This window comes from Planococcus citri, chromosome 3 (assembly GCF_950023065.1).
Source record: "Planococcus citri chromosome 3, ihPlaCitr1.1, whole genome shotgun sequence".
NCBI lineage: Eukaryota > Metazoa > Arthropoda > Insecta > Hemiptera > Pseudococcidae > Planococcus > Planococcus citri.
In genome coordinates this window covers 28792950-28811406 of record NC_088679.1, presented here as the reverse complement: position 1 = coordinate 28811406, position 18457 = coordinate 28792950, and the positions used below count along the sequence as shown (strand labels likewise).

The 18457-nt window shown below is 36.3% G+C and overlaps 1 protein-coding gene across 2 annotated transcripts in view; it reads right to left on the bottom strand.

The window, feature by feature from the left end:
* Positions 1-996: 996 nt before the first annotated feature.
* Positions 997-18457, bottom strand: part of LOC135841909 (protein BCL9 homolog) — a 45947-nt gene continuing 28486 nt past the window's right edge. For both annotated transcript variants that reach the window (XM_065359131.1, XM_065359132.1), the window contains exons 8-10: positions 8149-9027; positions 3979-4219; positions 997-3896 (exon numbers count right to left, since the gene is read on the bottom strand). In XM_065359131.1, the coding sequence (XP_065215203.1) occupies positions 2063-3896; positions 3979-4219; positions 8149-9027 (2954 nt within the window). In that variant the 3' untranslated portion in view covers positions 997-2062. The remainder of the gene's footprint in view (positions 3897-3978; positions 4220-8148; positions 9028-18457) is intronic.

Below are 18457 nucleotides of genomic sequence, written 5' to 3'. Positions count from 1 at the left end.
TGAGAATAAATTTACCATGTTGCCAAAATGTAAAATTGGTAACTTTGGCAACATTGCAAATTCAAAATCTAAAAGATCGTCAGAACGAATTTTTAGAAGAAAAAAAATAGATAACCTGTAAATTCCAATAGTAGGAAGTTCAAAACATAGAAAATGAAACGCTTCGTCAACTTTTTCCACCTATAAATTTGGCAACATTGCGAATTAGAATCTGAAAATGCAGACAAAGGTTCAATTTATTCAAGAAAAAATTTGATAACGATGTAGATTCCACCATTGAACGAGTGTAGAACCACAAAAAATTCTAAGCCCTATCAGTATTAAGATATCTGCACATTGTAAATTTGACAACGTAACCTTGCCGAATTTTATTGACAACGCAGCAAATTCAAAATATGAAAACATCAACGTTCAAAATTTAAATAAATTCCTTGAAAAAAAAAATTGAGAACTTGTAAATTCCAAATCCAGACGTTCAAAACATAAATGGAAACAAGTTTGTTCACATATAAATTTGGCAACGTTGCAAATTAAAAATCTAAAAAATCACCTCGAAAATGCATTTTTTGAACAGAAAATTTGACAACATTTCCAGTTGAAAATTTAGGAACAAATTGCTATCATCCTACTACACATTTTAATTCGTACAGTGTTGCCAAACAGGCACAAGATAATCGCATATCCACGCCACAGCCCGTTTCCACACAAGTAAAAAAAAAATCGACTTGGAGCAATAGAAAATCTTGAGAAAAAAATCTCTCGACTAGAGAATTTCACGAACACATAAAAAACAGCGTAAAATTTCGCAACTACGCTGGCAACAGGGCAACAAATCGCATTAAAAAATCCATCGGCATTGTCTAAATAAAAATTTCTCCATCAACGATGTTGCCAAATTTAAACCAATTAACAATCGCAAAATGTGTAAAACATCCTACTTAAGTATACGGTTCCATCGATAACCGTATCATTAAAAAATACGCATTTTACTTCAAGTTTTAATTGCTTTTAAATTTTATACGATTAGATATCTTAACGTTAACAAAATTCACGAACGTTATATCGAAAAAGAAAAGAAAAAAAAATCATCAAAAATACTTCGTACGAGCTAACAAATTAATAAAATTACACAATATATAAATACACGGGATATTTCCTTAATTTTTTTTCACGTAAAAAGCCTCGCTCGAAACCCTTTTTCGATTCGTAGCTCGACAAAATATCAAAAAATATCCCTGATATCATCTTAACGAAAAACTCCAAGTCAACACAAATAATGAACAAAACAAAAATTAGCAGGAAAAAAAACATATATATAAGTCACGAAAAACAAAATTAATCCTCATTATAGTCGTAACGATTGCAAAAACAAACAAAAAATCATGATTCACGATTATCGGGCGCCCGCGCCATTATTGCCATCGCCACCGCCGCCGTTGCTGCACGATTATCTATACACCCTTGGGAAAGCTTAACGCGCTACAACCCCTTGAAAATTCTTATATTCGTATTCATCGCAGCAGTTAAAACTATCACAAACAATATTTATCATCTCGACGGATATTAAATAATAATAATAATGAGAAAGGGAGGAAAAACACGATAAATGGTACTATAAAAAGGAAAGGAAAAAAAAGTAAAATCTGCTACATTCAGAATACGAAATAAAAATCTCAAGGATGGGTCAAGAAAAAATGAGGGAAGCGGGGAATAAAGTAGGGGATGAGGGGAAAAAATCGTCAAGAGCACGTACTATATACACAATATACAAAATATTATGTACATAAACACGATATTTATAAACGACGAATTATCATTACTTTTTTTTTTTAGCAACTTTGTACTGGTAAAATTACACGCGATAAAAATTCATTAAAAATTATTATGTATAAAAGAAAGAGAAAGAAAAAAACGAAGAACGAAAAAAAATATATAGGTATGTACGTAAAATTGATAGATATAGACAGAAGAAAGAGTGAGAAAGAAAAGAAATTAAAAACACCGATTACAAAAGACCGACAGATGGGTGAAGGGAGAATACGGGCATGGGAAGGGAGAGGGTTCACTTTGGTACAAAATATTGCTGATTTGTTCCGGCCATCGATTGATTGTTCATAGTACTCCGCGTATTCGTCGCGTACAGTTGTTGCTGGAAATTGTGAAATTGCTGCGCGTAATTAGGATCGGCGGTAGTCGGTCCGATGAAAGGTGAATTCTTGAAGTTATTTGACTGGCCAATGCTGGGTGGCAGCGGCTGGGTCGCGTCCGGAGCCACGCCGCCGCCCATGCCCATCGAGGGCATCTTGTTCGGGCCGGAGTTGGGCATAAACATGTGGCAATTGTTATTGGGCATGTTGGGATTAGGTGGGCCGCCGGGTCCGGGCGGGTACATTTGTTCGTTACCGTAGGGCGGCATTCCCATGTTACCCATTCGCATCATACTGGGTGGCGGCGGTCCTCCTTGAGGCGGTGGTCGCATACCGGCTCGGATCATGGCGGCGGTGGCCGGATTCGCACCGGGGGGCATGTTGCAGTTCATTTGGCCCATCATCTCGTTCATGTTGGGTCCCGGTCCGCCTGGACCAGGTCCGGGGCCCGGTCCGCCGGCGTAGTTATTCGGGAAATAGTTCATGTTGTGCGACGGGGACATTTTGTTCTCCATGTGAGGCGGCATACCGGCTGGATTCGAGAACCGCTGCAGGAATTCCAGACTAGGAGGTCCGCGCGGCCCCACAGACGTCGACTGCGGCCTGTTCGGTAAATACTGAATGGTATTCGGAGCATTCGGCTTCACTTGGATATTAGCGCCGTTGTACGAGTTAGGCATCGGGCCTCCGGGTCCGGGTGGTCGGCCCATCATTCTAGGCGAATTGCCACCCATCATGGGCGGATAAGGGTTCTGCATCATGCCACCGGGTGGTCCCTTCGGGCCTCCGGGTCCACCAGGTGGGCCATCGTTGCCCATCTGCGGACAAGGCATCATTCGTTGGCCGGGTCCAGGTGGTCCGATGCTGTTACCCATTGGACCACCGCCGTGCATCGGATTCATGCCAGGTCCCATTTGCGGATTGTACATCATACGCGAGCCATCCGGTGGCATCTGTGGATCGCCTCCTGGACCTCCGCCACCAGGACCGCCGCCTCCGGGACCGGGTCCGGGGCCACCGCCACACATGCCCATTTCGTTCATTTGCATCATGTGCATATTGTTGGGCATATGGCCGCCGGCTGAATTATACGGCATCATACCGCCGTGCATCATGGGTCCGCCACCAGGCTGCTGTCCTGGCGATCCGGGAACGTTGTTGGTTAACTGTTGACTCATCTGCGCCAGCGAAGAGATAGGATCGAATTGCGAAGGTTTCGACGTCGTGTTCATGCTCGGATTCAGCGGCACGTTATCGGATCCGATACGACGGCCGAAATCACCCGGCCCTCCGGGACCCGAACACGAACCAGGATCTTTGCCGTCGCCGCCTCCCATCGTACAAGACATCTTGTCCGGCGACGATACGTCCATGAAATTAGGTTTATTGCCTGGCCCTCCGGGGCCACCCATGAAACCACCTGGTCCGCCTGGAGGATACCTCTGCTGATCGGACATCTGAGGACTACTGCACGCGAACCTAAGATCGTTCTTCATTTGATTGGAATTATTAGGGCCTCCGCGTAGCTGTTGTACGTTCGATTTCGAGTCGGGACCGCCTCCGCCGCCGCCACCTCCGGCATTTGGACTAAGTTCGGAGAAATCGGCTGGCGTGCCTGGATATCGCGCCCCTAAATCGAGCGACGTTGGCGTCAGTGGTGTATTCGGCGCTGATACCGAGACTTTTGTGCAGCTTCCGTCAGACGACGTGACCGGAGGAATTATCGTATCTAAGGCTGCCGTCGATAACCTGAGAAAAAAGAAATGAAAAAAAATTATAGAATTCATTTTCTCTCAGAAAACATGATAAATGTATATGCAGATATACTTACGATGGCGAGACGATACTGGTAGTGTCTTTTAGACTGGTATTTGGTTGCTTTTGTATGGTTAATTCTTGGCCTTCGAACGCGTTCAAATACTGTATATGTTGCGGCGACGGTACCGGCATTAGGTTAGGTTCTTTGCAATGCGGACCACCTGGCTGCATTTGTTGATTATGTGGCAGTTGAGGTTGTTGCTTTTGCTGTTGTTGTTGAGCGAGTGACTGAAGCGTTCGACAGTAAATACCATCTGAGGAAAAAATAAAATCGAATTAATATTTTTGCTAAAGCAGTTTTCATTTTTCACCATAATTTAAGTTATCCTAAATTAGAGAAATAATTTGAAATGCATATAAATTGATTTCATTATTTATGCACACAAAAAAAGCTCTTCAAAAATTGATATCGCAATAGAGAATATTCATCCAGATGTGAACCTATTGAGATACGTAGATTTCACTGACTCTACCAGTTTCAGAAGAGGAGGGAGGGTCCTTTGAAGGGATAGAGAGCACCCAGTCCGGATGTTGGAGCAGCTCCCTCTTCTCCACAACAAAATCAGAAAAAATTATGTTAAACGATAGAGCATCGATAGAGCTGTTTAGAACACTCAATCACGACATTAGAGCACCTCCCTTTCCACCGTCACCCTATTGAAAAAAACTTTGGGTAGAGCTGTTGAAACGGCAGCCCTACCTACCCTACCTATGCTGTAAAATCATTATCGGCGAACATGGGTCAATGACCTCAAAATGCCAGAGAGACCGACGACCTTGGGAAGCCGAACAGACGGGCCAATAACCTCAAGATGCCAGACAGACAGCCGACCTTGGGAAGGCAGGCAGACCGACAGACAGACAGACAGACGGGTCGATGACCTTAAGCAGGATGTCTAACAAAACTCTCAGACAAAAAATCATGACTTTTTCATGACATATTTTTCACATTTTTACCGCGTGAAAATACCCCCCCTCCCCCACAAAAAAATTAAATAACTTCAATTTGCGAGGAAATTGAACAGGGTTTTCATTTTTTACAAGATCAAAAATTAGGTATTTCAGTTTTTTCATTTTTCTAATTTTTGGAACTATTTTTTATTTTTTGAATTTTTTTTCATTTTATGAGCTTTTTAAAAAATTTTCAAGTGTGTTTCAAGCAAAATTCTCGACTTTCATGACCGTTAGACACGCTGCATTACTTTCTTTAAACCAAATTTTCAGAAAGCTCTTCACTCGAACCCCCCCTCCCCCACAAACAAAAAAATTAACAACGTGCGTTTGAATTTTTTCGTTTTTTCACTACCTTTTTGAATAAAATACATTTTTAAAATCACCACTTTTTCACTACTTTCACTACCCTGTTAGGTACCCAGAATGGTAAGGACAAAAAATTTGATTTTCTGTAGTTCATTCAAATTTCAATCCTTTTTCATATATAAAAAAAATATATTTTTTCAAAATTTGTACAAATCACACAAATATTCAAGAATTTTAGTGTTTTTTCTTTTGGTTTTTTTAAAGCCCATTTTCAAATTTTGTATTTGATTCGTACTTTTTTCGATCGGTAGACATTAAGTAGGTATATAGAAATTGAGAAAAAATATCCAAAAATTAATGAAAATTACCAAAAATGATTAGAAATTACCATAAATTACTATTGATTACCAAACATAACAAAAATTACCAAAAAACCACCAATTACCGAAAAAAATGACTGGTAATTGAAAAAATGACTGGAAATTGCCAAAAATGACAGAAAATTAGTAATTACCAAAGGTTACTGGTAGTAATTGATGAAAAAATTACTAGCAATTTGTACTTAAAAGTCATCGATAATTTATCAAAAAATTACAAAAAATTACCACTAATTGAAGACGTCATAGCAAAAAGGACATATGTGTGAAAGTTGTATTTTGAGAAATAACCGTTTGAAAGTTTGAGTGCTTGTGAAGTTGAGAAATGTGCATATTTGAACATGGTGACGATATCATCTTATTTTCCCACTATCTAACTATATGAAATGCTATGCACCATCAGTCTGGAGGAAACTGTGGGTTAGTGGTAAGCGCTCAAACATTTCGAATTACATATATGTCCTTTTTGAAGCGAAAAATTGGCCAATTTTTTTTTTGATTTAAAAATGTTTTTGAGCACATTTTTGGATTTAAACCAGGTAAATAATGGTTGATAACACAAAATCGACTGTGAGTAAGGTCCACTATTACAACAGCCGATTATTTTGATTCAAAATTTATGCGCAACCAAGCGTTGACGGGCCGTTTAAATTTAATCGGCTGTTGTACTAATGGACCTAACCCATTATCTCTGAAAAAAGATCGCTATGTTGAGTAAAAAAAACAACAAAAAACACAAGTTTTTTTGGCCAATTTTTTTTTATTGATTTAAAAATGTTTTTGAGCAAATTTTTGGATTTAAATCAGGTAAATAATGGTTGACAACGCAAAATCGACCATGAGTAACCCATTATCTCTGAAAAAGTAAATTTTTAATCGACTTCGCAGTTTTAAAATGGCGATATCGCACTGGTTTTTCGACTTTGTGAAGTGGGGGTGGTCTCATATGATAGAGGAAGGTCTGAAGAATAACAATATGGATTCGTCTCAAAAAGGACATATGTGTCATATATACCCCTTTTTGTTATGACGTCTTCAATTACCCAAAAAAATGACTGGAAATTGCCAAAATGACAGAAAATTACCAAAGGTTACTGTTAATTGATGAAGAAATTACTAGCAATTGCTTAAAAGCCATCGATAATTATCAAAAAATTATTGGTAATTATCAAAAATTACTTTCGATTTACCACAAATTGACAATAATTTGTAGAACAGGTTGTCTAACAAAACTTCCAGACAAAAAATCATGACTTTTTCCTGGCCTACTTTTCACATTGTACCGCATAAAAATTACCCCCCCCCCCCAAAAAAAATACCATTGAATAACTTGAAACTGTGAGAAAATTTTTTCAACTCTGATTTTTTTAACAAATTTTTCATTTTATTTGTCATTTTATGGGCTTTTTGAAAAAATTCATGTGTGTTTCGAGGAAAATTCATGACTTTTCATGACCATCTACTAAAATTCATGACTTTTATGACTTTAATGACCGTTGGACACCCTGCCTCAAGAGGCCAGACAGGCGAGCAGATGACCATCAGAGAGCAAACAAGCAGACAGACGACCTTGGGAAACCACACTGACGAGTCAATGACCTTTAAAGACCATACCAGAAGACAGATGACCTTGGGACAGGTAGCTCAGTGACCTAGAGAGGACAGATAGGAGGACCCAGGGTTGAAAACCGTTTGGTACCCCCACCATCCTTTTTTTCGATTAATTCTGAAACAATAATCACAGAACCATTTTGTTTGGAAATATAGAAAATAAAAATCCCAAAAAAACTATCAAATAAAATTTAGAACCATTTAGTAGATATCAGTTGAGTTTTTGAGGAAAAGAACAACCATCACAAGAATCAGAACAAGATTTCAATAATAAGAACCACCAAAACCCTTTTCAGGAATTGGTTCTTTTTGGTTTTCTTATCATTGAAATTTTTTTCTTTACCAAACTGAAATCAGAATTCGAGTTTTTCAATGCAGAATGAGCAAAATGAAAAGAAACATTTTTAAAATTTTCAATTTTTTAATATATTTTCTGGCTGTTACCATTTGAAACCATTTTTTTGATTGGTGGAACTACCAGCAGAACACCAAAAGCGAAATAGAAGGAATAACCAGAACAACTAAACAGTTTAGATTTGAATTTTGGAATAATAACCTGAAAGCTACCTTTTCACATCAGCAAAAACCATTTTAGAATTACATTTGAAAACCTTTTGGGAACCAAAACCTGGAACCACTCTTTTTCAAAGGATCTGAAAACCGTACCACTAATTCAAATTTAAACGATTTTCAGCCCTGCTCTGAACAGATTCCGGGAATCGCTCCGTCTCTTCGATCAGATTCTACATACATATTACTACACTGATCCATTTTTGCTCATGGGAAACAAAGGATATAAGTATATTTCATTCCGTAAAAAGTTTCAAATTCATACGTAGTTTTGTTTGTTCTCAACCGCGATTCATGTAGTGAGAAATACTGTCGATTGAATATTGCCTCCTCGAGCCATCTACACACAAAAAAATTCAACTCACCAGGTGACTGCTGACCAGAAGTAGCGGGTGAAAATTCGTTGGATAAAGGTCCGCCGCACATTTTGGCTTCTTTTTGCTTAGAATTAGGCGACAGGTGCATGGTTGAGGACACAGGCGTACCGGGATTGCTGATATTCATACCTCGATGACTGGGCGACTCGATGGAGGTATTTAGTTGATTAGTGGTAGGACTCGGGCCAGGGCCTTGTTTAGACGCCGGCGAATTTAATCCGGAACACGTTCGGGGCGACGGAAGCGACAAGTTGGATGTAGCGTTACCGGGCGAGTTAGGATTCGGACTTGGTATAGCAATAGGTACGCTGGCCGAGCGGGTGGTTTGATGATACGGCGGCGGCGGCCCTTGAGATCGAGGTCCGGACGTCGAGCCGCATCGGCCCATCGCTACGTCGCCGGTCGCTTTGCGCTTACGGTCGTCGAAGAAAGGTTGCATTTTTTGCCAATCTGCGTGCGCTGCCGCAGACGGATTTGACACAGTCTTTTGTAAATTCGACATATCTCCCGGATCCATGCCACCAGGGCCGCTGCCAGGACCTCCGGGAGGTACAGCGCCTCCTGGCGGAGTCGAAGTGGGAACGCCACCGGGACCCGGGCCAGATTTAGGGCCTGGTCCTCCGAGTACCGATGAGATATCGTCGGCGCTGAGTTGATTGTGAACGGACGGCTGCATATCCGACGGCATCCCATGGTGTGGCGTTGATTGCGGTTGACCCGGCCCCGAGCCTTGTGCTTGCTGCTGTTGTTGCTGCTGGTGATGAGCTTCGGGTAACAGCATTTCGCCTAGTTTACGTAACGTTTCCAGCTGCTCTTTGCGGTGCATTTTTTGCTCCGGCGTTAGGTTTTCGTCAGGAACTTTAACTCCTGCAAAATGACAATACGTACGGTTATTAAAAACACGATTCATAATTCATATCAATTGATTTTTCAAAAAAAATATCAATTTTGATATTTCTTAATTTACAAGAATAGATTGGCGAGGATTTTATAGAGGTAGTGTTCATACAATGTAAAAGGAAGCTCGCAAATATCAATTTTGGAGTGATCATGAATCAGGCTCTACAATATTTCAATGTTGCAAAGGACTTCAAACATTCCCTTCTTCGTCTTTCTTTCCATCCAGAGCTCAATTCAGATCTGAGATCGGAATTTTTCCAAACTACGTCGTCACTCATCACTCATCACTCAGCTTTCTCAAAGACTCATTTTCCCATTCCATTAAAATTTTACAAATTCATCATCTCAATTCAACTTGAAAGAATTTTAAATCCAAGAAGATATTGCTAGATGCTGAGAATAAAGTTTCACTATAGTTTCAGAAATTTTTCGGTGCAAAATATCCAAGCTCAATTTTCAAGTTATGAGCTCATGTCAAACGAATTCTTGTCTGAAATTCAACGCAGAAAACTTTCGGTCCTCTTCCATTCAAGATTGCACACAACAATATTGATAGATTTTGAGCAATCAACCACATTTACATTTTCCTTGGCTCAAAGGCATTCCAAGGAGAAGATTAATCAGCAAAATATTTCCCCCTTCCAAAAAAAACATGAACTAAAACGAATCGTTTCTGCGTAGTTACAAAAATTTACGTCACAACTTTGCCAATTCATTGACCACATTCGTCAGCTGTTTTTTTACGCAAATGGATTTCATACGCATAGTTAAACCATTCGCGTACGTAATAACCATAAATTTGAAAAAGATTCAGCTCGTATTTGCTTTGCTCACATTAACCCCACAATCGAACCTGTGAAAACATCCACTGATTCAACATTGAAAGTTGAATACATTTTTTACACGTTCATTACGTTCGAAATTTGAAACACTGTACTGGGAAAAATGCAAACAAAATTAAAAATTGTCACCCCGGTATCAATTTTTTCAATATTCATCGTAAGCACATTATAATAAACTTGCATAGCATAGCACATAGCATGCAGAAATTTCAATGTAATCGATGCTCATCTTGGAAAAAAATTTCTAGTTTGCTCGACTCGTCGTTCTAAGAGATGTGAGTGCGTCATCTTTAGCTCTCTAATAGATCTCATCTTTGAATATTAAGTCTCATCAACCCAAAGGCAAACAAATTCAATTTGGTGAACAGAATCGAGCTTTTCTATACGAATATTTATGACGAAAACTTGAATCGACAGATGATTACTGAATGCTCAGCGAATTAAATTGTACGGGAAAAAACATATGAAGAATATTGAAAATACTGAGATACTTCCAAACTGCAAATGTTATAAATTACATATAATAAAATCGTTCCTTCAACACAATGGACATAATCACTCCTCAATTACTCGTATTAGGTATCGAAAAAGGTTATTGAATCAGCATCAGATCAACAGCTTGACAAGAACATACAAATAAGACAGCATTTTTGAGGGGCAAAATGTTTCCCAAAGAGAATAATCGTACAAAATTTCGTCAAAGATAAGGACTTTTTCCATGCAAAAATTTTGCCACAAAACATAATTTTTGGAAATATTGACAGAACATGGAACTACATATTTTGGCACCTTGAAAAACGATTTTTTTTTTTTAGAAAATTTAGGAAAACATGACTTTTTAGACAGTCAAGGCAAAAATTTCTCAGATGGAACTACTAAACTCTCACAACTACTATATCGCAATTTCGAAACAAAAATACACAAAATATTCAATCCTTTTGAATTTTTTCTTCAGGGTGTCTAACAAAACCCCCACACAAGCAATCATGACTTTTTCATGACTTATTTTTCACATTCTTACCGCATGGAAACACACCCCCCCCCCCACAAAAAAATTGAATAACTTGAAACTGCGAGGACTTTTTTATTTCAGTTTTTCCATTTTTCTGACTTTTTGAACAAATTTTTCGTTTTTTCATATTTTTTCATTTTATGGGATTTTTAAAAAAATTTCAAGTGTGTTTCGAGCAAAATTCACAACTTTTTCATGACCGTTAGACACCCTGTTCTTTTCTCTTCAACACCTTTGTCCTTCGTTTTTTTTTTTCAGCTTTCAAGGAGAAAAAATCACATTTTTGTTGATTCAATTTAAAAAATTATTAAAATCAAACAAGTGAGAACTCAAAACTGAGCTTTACGAAAATAATTTTTATTGTTTGCAAGTGGTACCTGGTACCAAACATTTTTCGGTCCTCTAGTCTAGCACTTTTTTGGTGACACCAACTTTGGGCAACAGAAAGTCAAAAATCACCTAATAAACGTGAATTGGAACATTTTTTCTCAAGAATAAGTAATTCGCTGAATGTTTTGGTTTGTAACTTCAACAGAATTCGATCATCAAAATGTTCTATCGTAATTTCGTTGAGTAATCAAAGGCGAGTATTTGATTGAATATTCATTTCATACGTTCATAAAACGTTATCCAACATCACAAATTAGAGAATAATAACTTCAAAACGTTTGGAAAATTGATTAATTAATAAAAAGAACGTCATAAAATCGAGAAAAATTAAAAAGCAGTTCTTGGAAAAAAACACACTAACTTTGCCACAAAACTCCAAGAGGTAGGTACTAGGTACCTCATCATTCAAAATGAATTCACAAAAATTACAAAATTTTGAAAACAAAAAAATGGGAATACAGGTACCTACAACCATTAAGAACTAATGGCCATAATTATTGGAACTTTTTCCACTATGCTCTCCACAAGCAAAAGTAAAATTGGCAATTGAAAATGAGGCAAACAGAGGTTGAATTTTTCCAACTGTTCAAACTCGTCAATTATAATGAATAGGGTAAGTTCAAACATAATAAGGTACACAGAATCACACGCAGGCCAGATCAAAAATAAAACGAGCATGCAAATTCTAAAAATAAAACATAAATCGTTTATTTTTGAATTTTTTAAATACTCGTATACTCGTAGCAGATATGGCTCACTCAGAATCTACACCATTTTAATTACTGTAGACGTGTTGGTTTACTTGAAGTTTTCAAACATTTGTACCTACTTGAACCACTGAAAAGAAATGCTGAAAAAATTCTTTATTGCAATCCTACTGATATTGACAGTAAGTACGCCCGTAATTTTTGGCCTTTCCATTCTTGAAATAATGATGTATTTTTAATCTTATCCAAAAACTATTTGGCAAAGGTATAGATATAATTTTTTTAAGATATTAATAATTAAAAATTGATTATTTATGATGTGCTTTACAGTTACATTTTATTATAAATTGCAACGGCGACGTCGATCAATGTCCTGTAGTACATTATACACCTCCTCCTAAACCTAAAAATCCACCTAAAGGAACGCCTCCTCCCAAAGGACACGGCAACTGGATATTTTAGTGCTGGACTCGAAAAACAGCAGAAAATAGTTCGTTTACAATAATATTAGAAAATATTACCCATGATGCAGAAATCATACAAATAATTAATTTTATTCATGGAAAAGGCTCAATAAAATGATTTTTCAAGAAGGTATGGGATTTTTCATTTCTCGAATGCTTTGCTACCAATTAACCAGAAACAAATTTTAAATGATTTTTTTTTTTATGATAATGGTGTATTTACATGATGATGGTTTTTTAATTTTCATTACACTTTTGTGCACCATTTTCATGTTTAATTGAGTGAATTCATGAAAACTTCCCCTTTAAACGAAAACAAAGTTGACCATTGAACAGGAAAAAGTAAAAGAAGAAGAAATCGAAATTGCACACATTTTTACAATACAGGCGAAATGGGATTGGATTTGCATAAAAATAATCTGGATTGAATTCATACGTCATTTTCTTTTTTTACAGGCAGCATTTTCCTAAAACGAAATCAATTTCCTCGATACTCTTTGAAAATAGCGTAAAAATGGTTATTTTTAAATCAGGTACCAGATTATTCCCAGTTGTTCAAACTTCAAACTCGATGATTACACATCCAACGCTATTTTTCACTCAAACAAAATGAAAAAATACACGAAGTTATTTTTTCAACGCAATATTCGCAAAATTACTTTTATTTCATTTTTAACGGTGAGCAGTGCTAATGTGTTAGTTGTATTCCTTCGTAAGTAAATTGTAAAAATTTCAAATTGGAACAAACAAAAAAAAAATGCAAATTAAATTATTATTTTTTGGAATATTTTGCGTCGTATTGGTAAGTGAAAATGTAAAATTGTACAGCAAGTAATCAGTTCAAAAATTATCCCACGCCAGAATTCGAGTTATTATTTTTTTTTAAATTTGCTCATTTCTTTAGCTTTACATTTTAAAATGCGATGGTTACCAGTCACATTGCCCTTCAAATCCTCCTCCTAAAGGAAACCCCAAGATAATGAAAAATCCTCCTCCAGGCAAACCACCACATTGGGACAACAACTGGATATTCTGAGTATGTATCGGACTAACAACGCAGAATCGGTTCACTTATAGTAATATTCTGATATAGAAATATTTGTGCTTAATTTCACACGATAAGTAATATCCCAATTGTTTGAAATTTTGAATTAAAAATGTATTCTCACATATTTCGTATTTTATATTCAAATTCTCAAAATAATATCGCTTCTATAATGATGTTCTCAAGTTAAAATAAATGTTTAAATCATATGTACTCCATTATCCCTTAAATTTCTTTCCAACGGTTTCTTTGGTTTTTTTTCTCAAAAATTTGTGTACTTAGAACATTTGATCTCGACCTTGAGATTTTTTTATTCGAAAAAATATAAAAGAAAAAAATAGTGAAAAGAGCTACAAACTCTTTGAATGCAAAAAGAGTCGGAAAAGAGTTTTGACTCTCTTTGAAGAAGATTTTAAATTAGATTCTTTTGGAATATTTGGATGTAAATTATATTCAGAAAATAATATTTGGTATCCATAAAAAATTACCAACGATTTTAAAATACACACTCCCTCGAAATTTCTCAACTGTTCAAACTCGTGAATCATTATAAATGGACAAGATTAAAAATAAATGTGGAAGCAATAATCGTAAATTCTAAAAATAAAAAAAAAGTACTGTCTATTTTTGAATTTTATAAATATAACAGGTAGGTATCACAATGGTATACCCATCATATAACGAATATCACTCTGAAGAGTACCATAGTTTGTGTTACTCGTAGTTCGCTTGAATGCTCTTAAAATATTTATACTTGAGGCACTAATCGTGAGAAGAAATGCCAAAAAAATTTGCGATTGCAATTATATTGATATCAATAGTAAGTACTGATACTGAACATAATTTTCTGCCTGTTCATCTTCACAATTCCCATAATATTGAGAAACTTTTCGCAGAAAATAGAATTCAAATGCAATGCAGCCAATCTACCTCACGAGACACCGAATCCAACTGGATCTTCAGCAGGCATTCCATCGCAACATGAAACTGCTCATCACCAAAGTCAAGATCAAACTAATATAGATCAACACAGTAAACTGTATCTGTTCATATACCGTTGAAATTGAAATTGCTCAGAAAACTGAGGTCGACAAAACGTATCGAAATGAAAACCGAATCAATTTCGCAATTTTTTTTTTTCTTTGTTTCGTTTGGATCACAAACCTCACACTTGTCGAGAATCACTTTAGTCCGGCATATGACAATAGGAGTAATTGCACCCCCCCGCCGATCCTCCGGGACAACATTTTTCTTAAAGGGGACATCCTAAGGAACATTTTAATGCAAAGTTGCCAAAAAAAAAAGTTGGCCTTACTTACAAAATGGCGGCCATTTTGATTGACAGGTCAGCCGAAATCGCAGATTTTGCGTTTTAACATAGGACTTGCACAAACTTTTTCAAACTTTACAAAGGTAGATCGAAAGATCATGCAAACATTTATCACCTGTCCAAATTTCAAGTGCTAAATTGCGTTTTTCGATTTTTGGTGAATTTTTGAAAATCGAATTTAGGCCAAAAATGAGGGAAAAAATCAAAATTTCACCAAATTGACCAAGAAAGCTGAAATTTGGGATAAACCCTATTTTCGACATGCCAAATCGACTGGAAACGGTTTCAACCCGTTTTGAGCAGTTCTGGAGCCTCCAGCAGATTTTTGAAACTCGAAATTCCCACAAAATTCCATCAAATTGGAGTTGTAAAGCTAAAATTCATTCTAAAAACTAGTTTCAATACGCTACGAAGTACTGCAGGTGAATTTCAAGTTGTTTTGGAGCCTCCAGCGACTTTTTGAAAATTCCTGAAGCCTCCAGCAGATTTTTGAAACTTTAAATTTTCACAAAATTTCATCAAATAGAGATGGAAAGCTGACATTTACTCTACACTCCAATTTTAACACCCTCTGAAAACGACTTCTGGTGGATTTCAAGTAATTTTAGAGCCTTCAACGACTTTTTTGAAAATTACTGGAGCCTCCAGTAGATTTTTGAAACTTGAAATTTCCCCAAAATGTTATCAAACCAAGATGGAGAGTCGAAATTCATTCTGCACACTAATTTCAATACGCTACGAAGTTGACTGCTGGTGAATTTCAAGTCTTTTTGGAGCCTCCAGCAACTTTTTGAAAGGTTGTATGACGTTTTTTTGGAAAATTGAAATTTCCTAAAAGTAGCTGGAAGCTTCAAAACCATTTGAAACCACCATGTAGTCTGCGAAGTAAATTTCAGCTTGCAAACTCCATTTGATAAATTAACGTTGGGGAAATTTCAAGTTTCAAAAATCTACTGGAGGCTCCAGTAATTTTCAAAAAAGTCGCTGGAGGCCCTAAAATGACTTGAACCCACCTGAAACCGTCTTCAGAGGGTGTTAAAATTGAAGTGTGAAGTAAATTTCAGCTTTCCATCTCCATTTGATGAAATTTTGTGAAAAATTAAAGTTCCAAAAATCTGCTAGAGGCTCCAGTAATTTTCAAAAAAAGTCGCTGGTGGCCCTAAAATTACTTGAACCCACCTAAAGTCGTCTTCCGAGGGTGTTAAAATTGGAGTGTATAGTAAATTTCAGCTTTCCATCACCATTTAGATGAAATTTTGTGAAAATTTAAAGTTTCAAAAATCTGCTGGAGGCTTCAGGAATTTTCAAAAAGTCGCTGGAGGCTCCAAAACAACTTGAAATTCACCTGCAGTACTTCGTAGCGTATTGAAACTAGTTTTTAGAATGAATTTTAGCTTTACAACTCCAATTTGATGGAATTTTGTGGGAATTTCGAGTTTCAAAAATCTGCTGGAGGCTCCAGAACTGCTCAAAACGGGTTGAAACCGTTTCCAGTCGATTTGGCATGTCGAAAATAGGGTTTATCCCAAATTTCAGCTTTCTTGGTCAATTTGGTGAAATTTTGATTTTTTCCCTCATTTTTGGCCTAAATTCGATTTTCAAAAATTCACCAAAAATCGAAAAACGCAATTTAGCACTTGAAATTTGGACAGGTGATAAATGTTTGCATGATCTTTCGATCTACCTTTGTAAAGTTTGAAAAAGTTTGTGCAAGTCCTATGTTAAAACGCAAAATCTGCGATTTCGGCTGACCTGTCAATCAAAATGGCCGCCATTTTGTAAGTAAGGCCAACTTTTTTTTTGGCAACTTTGCATTAAAATGTTCCTTAGGATGTCCCCTTTAAGAAAAATGTTGTCCCGGAGGATCGGCGGGGGGGTGCAATTACTCCTATCGTGATATGCCGGACTACTTTTCTCACCTCTTATATGTATGAGATAACAAATTTTTTTCAGTGTCAAAATTCTGAAAATAGAGAAGGATTTATAATTTTAAGAACAAAAATTGAGACACGTGAACCTTCTCTAACATTTTATGACCTCGATGTCGTAAAATAAGTGAAACAGCCTGAACGATTTGTATAAAAAATCACCAATATCAAAAAATCAAATTTTATAGGAGGCCAAAATAAAATACCATCTAATCGATTCAACGTTCAGAATTAATTTTTAGGAACTCGTCTTTCCCCCAGTCAGACTAGGCATTTTTAAAATTGAAAAAAAATTGACAAAACATTACTTTATTAAAAATGCAATTGTAAATTTTGACATCGGTGATTTCTTTACACCAGCCCTTCATACGTATAAGTAAGCATGTTGAGCCAGAGTAAAAATCAACACATTTTCTCGTATTTTTTACGAACGATATTTTTGTAATTCGAAATTGCCCCCCTCCTCCTCCTCCTCCTCACGCTTTTCGAAAATGACGCAAAAATAACAATATTTAAGTTAGGACTCCACATTTTTTGCAATTGTTCAAACTCATTTATCACACAGTCAAGTTATCTACGCTATTTTTTCACGCAAGTTCATAAAAAATACCTAAGCGAGTACAAATAATTTTTCTATTTGCTCAGTTCTTTTTTTCAAACGCTTATCGAAAAAAATTATATTATTTAATTTTTTTACGGTAAATGGTCGGTATTTTTCCTATATCAATAATTTCTGAAATTGGAACCAAAAAAAAAAAAATGCAACCGAATCCAAAAGCAGTTCTCTTATTCGGAATATTATTCGTCTTAATTGTAAGTAAAACTGCAGAACTGCGGAATCAGTAAGTACAGGTATTGCACTGAAAACATTTTCTTAATCCCATGTTGTTTATTTTATGGAATTTTTTAGGTAAATACTTTGAAGTGCAACTGTGAAGTCTCGCAATGTCCCCTAATCACGTATCCTCCGAATCCTCACCCTCATGGCAAACCTAAGGCAGCAAAGGATCCGAATAATCCCGCCAGTTTCAAGAATGCTCCTAAAGGACAAGGACAATTCATATTCGGGGCACCAGATACAGGAGGACCCTAAAAAGAGCAGGCCCAATGCCACGAAAGGAATATCAATGAAAAGTACAAATATTAAGACAATGGTTAAATTAAAAAAATGAAAAGTTTATTTGTGGAGAAAACCATAAATGCGTCCACTGTGAAAATTTTAAATATTACAATAGTATTCTCACATATTCCGTTCATGTTTTTCGTGATCAAATTTTGATCAATCGTACTCGTAGATTAGTTTGAGTTCAGTTTCACTTTCTAGAAATTCAATTAAAATTTATTGAATACTTCTTGTTTAAAATCTATCACTTCCTGCTTTTACTCTACATGAACATTTTGATCTTGGTTTTAGTTTATGTTTTCCAATTTTTTTAAATTATTTTTTTTATAATTAGAAAATTTAAATTTTCAATTCGAGTAAGCTTGACTGAAAATTGAAGGCGCCGTGAATTTTTGAGATATTGAAAAATCGAAAATTTCAAGTGCTTTTAAATTATTAAAACACTCCAGTGTCTTCAATTTTGAGTTTCTCATCTTGCAGAACTTCAAATAATATGAAAAAAAATAAATGTTATATTCATTTTTCGATTTTTGGCGAATTTTTGAAAATTTAAAAT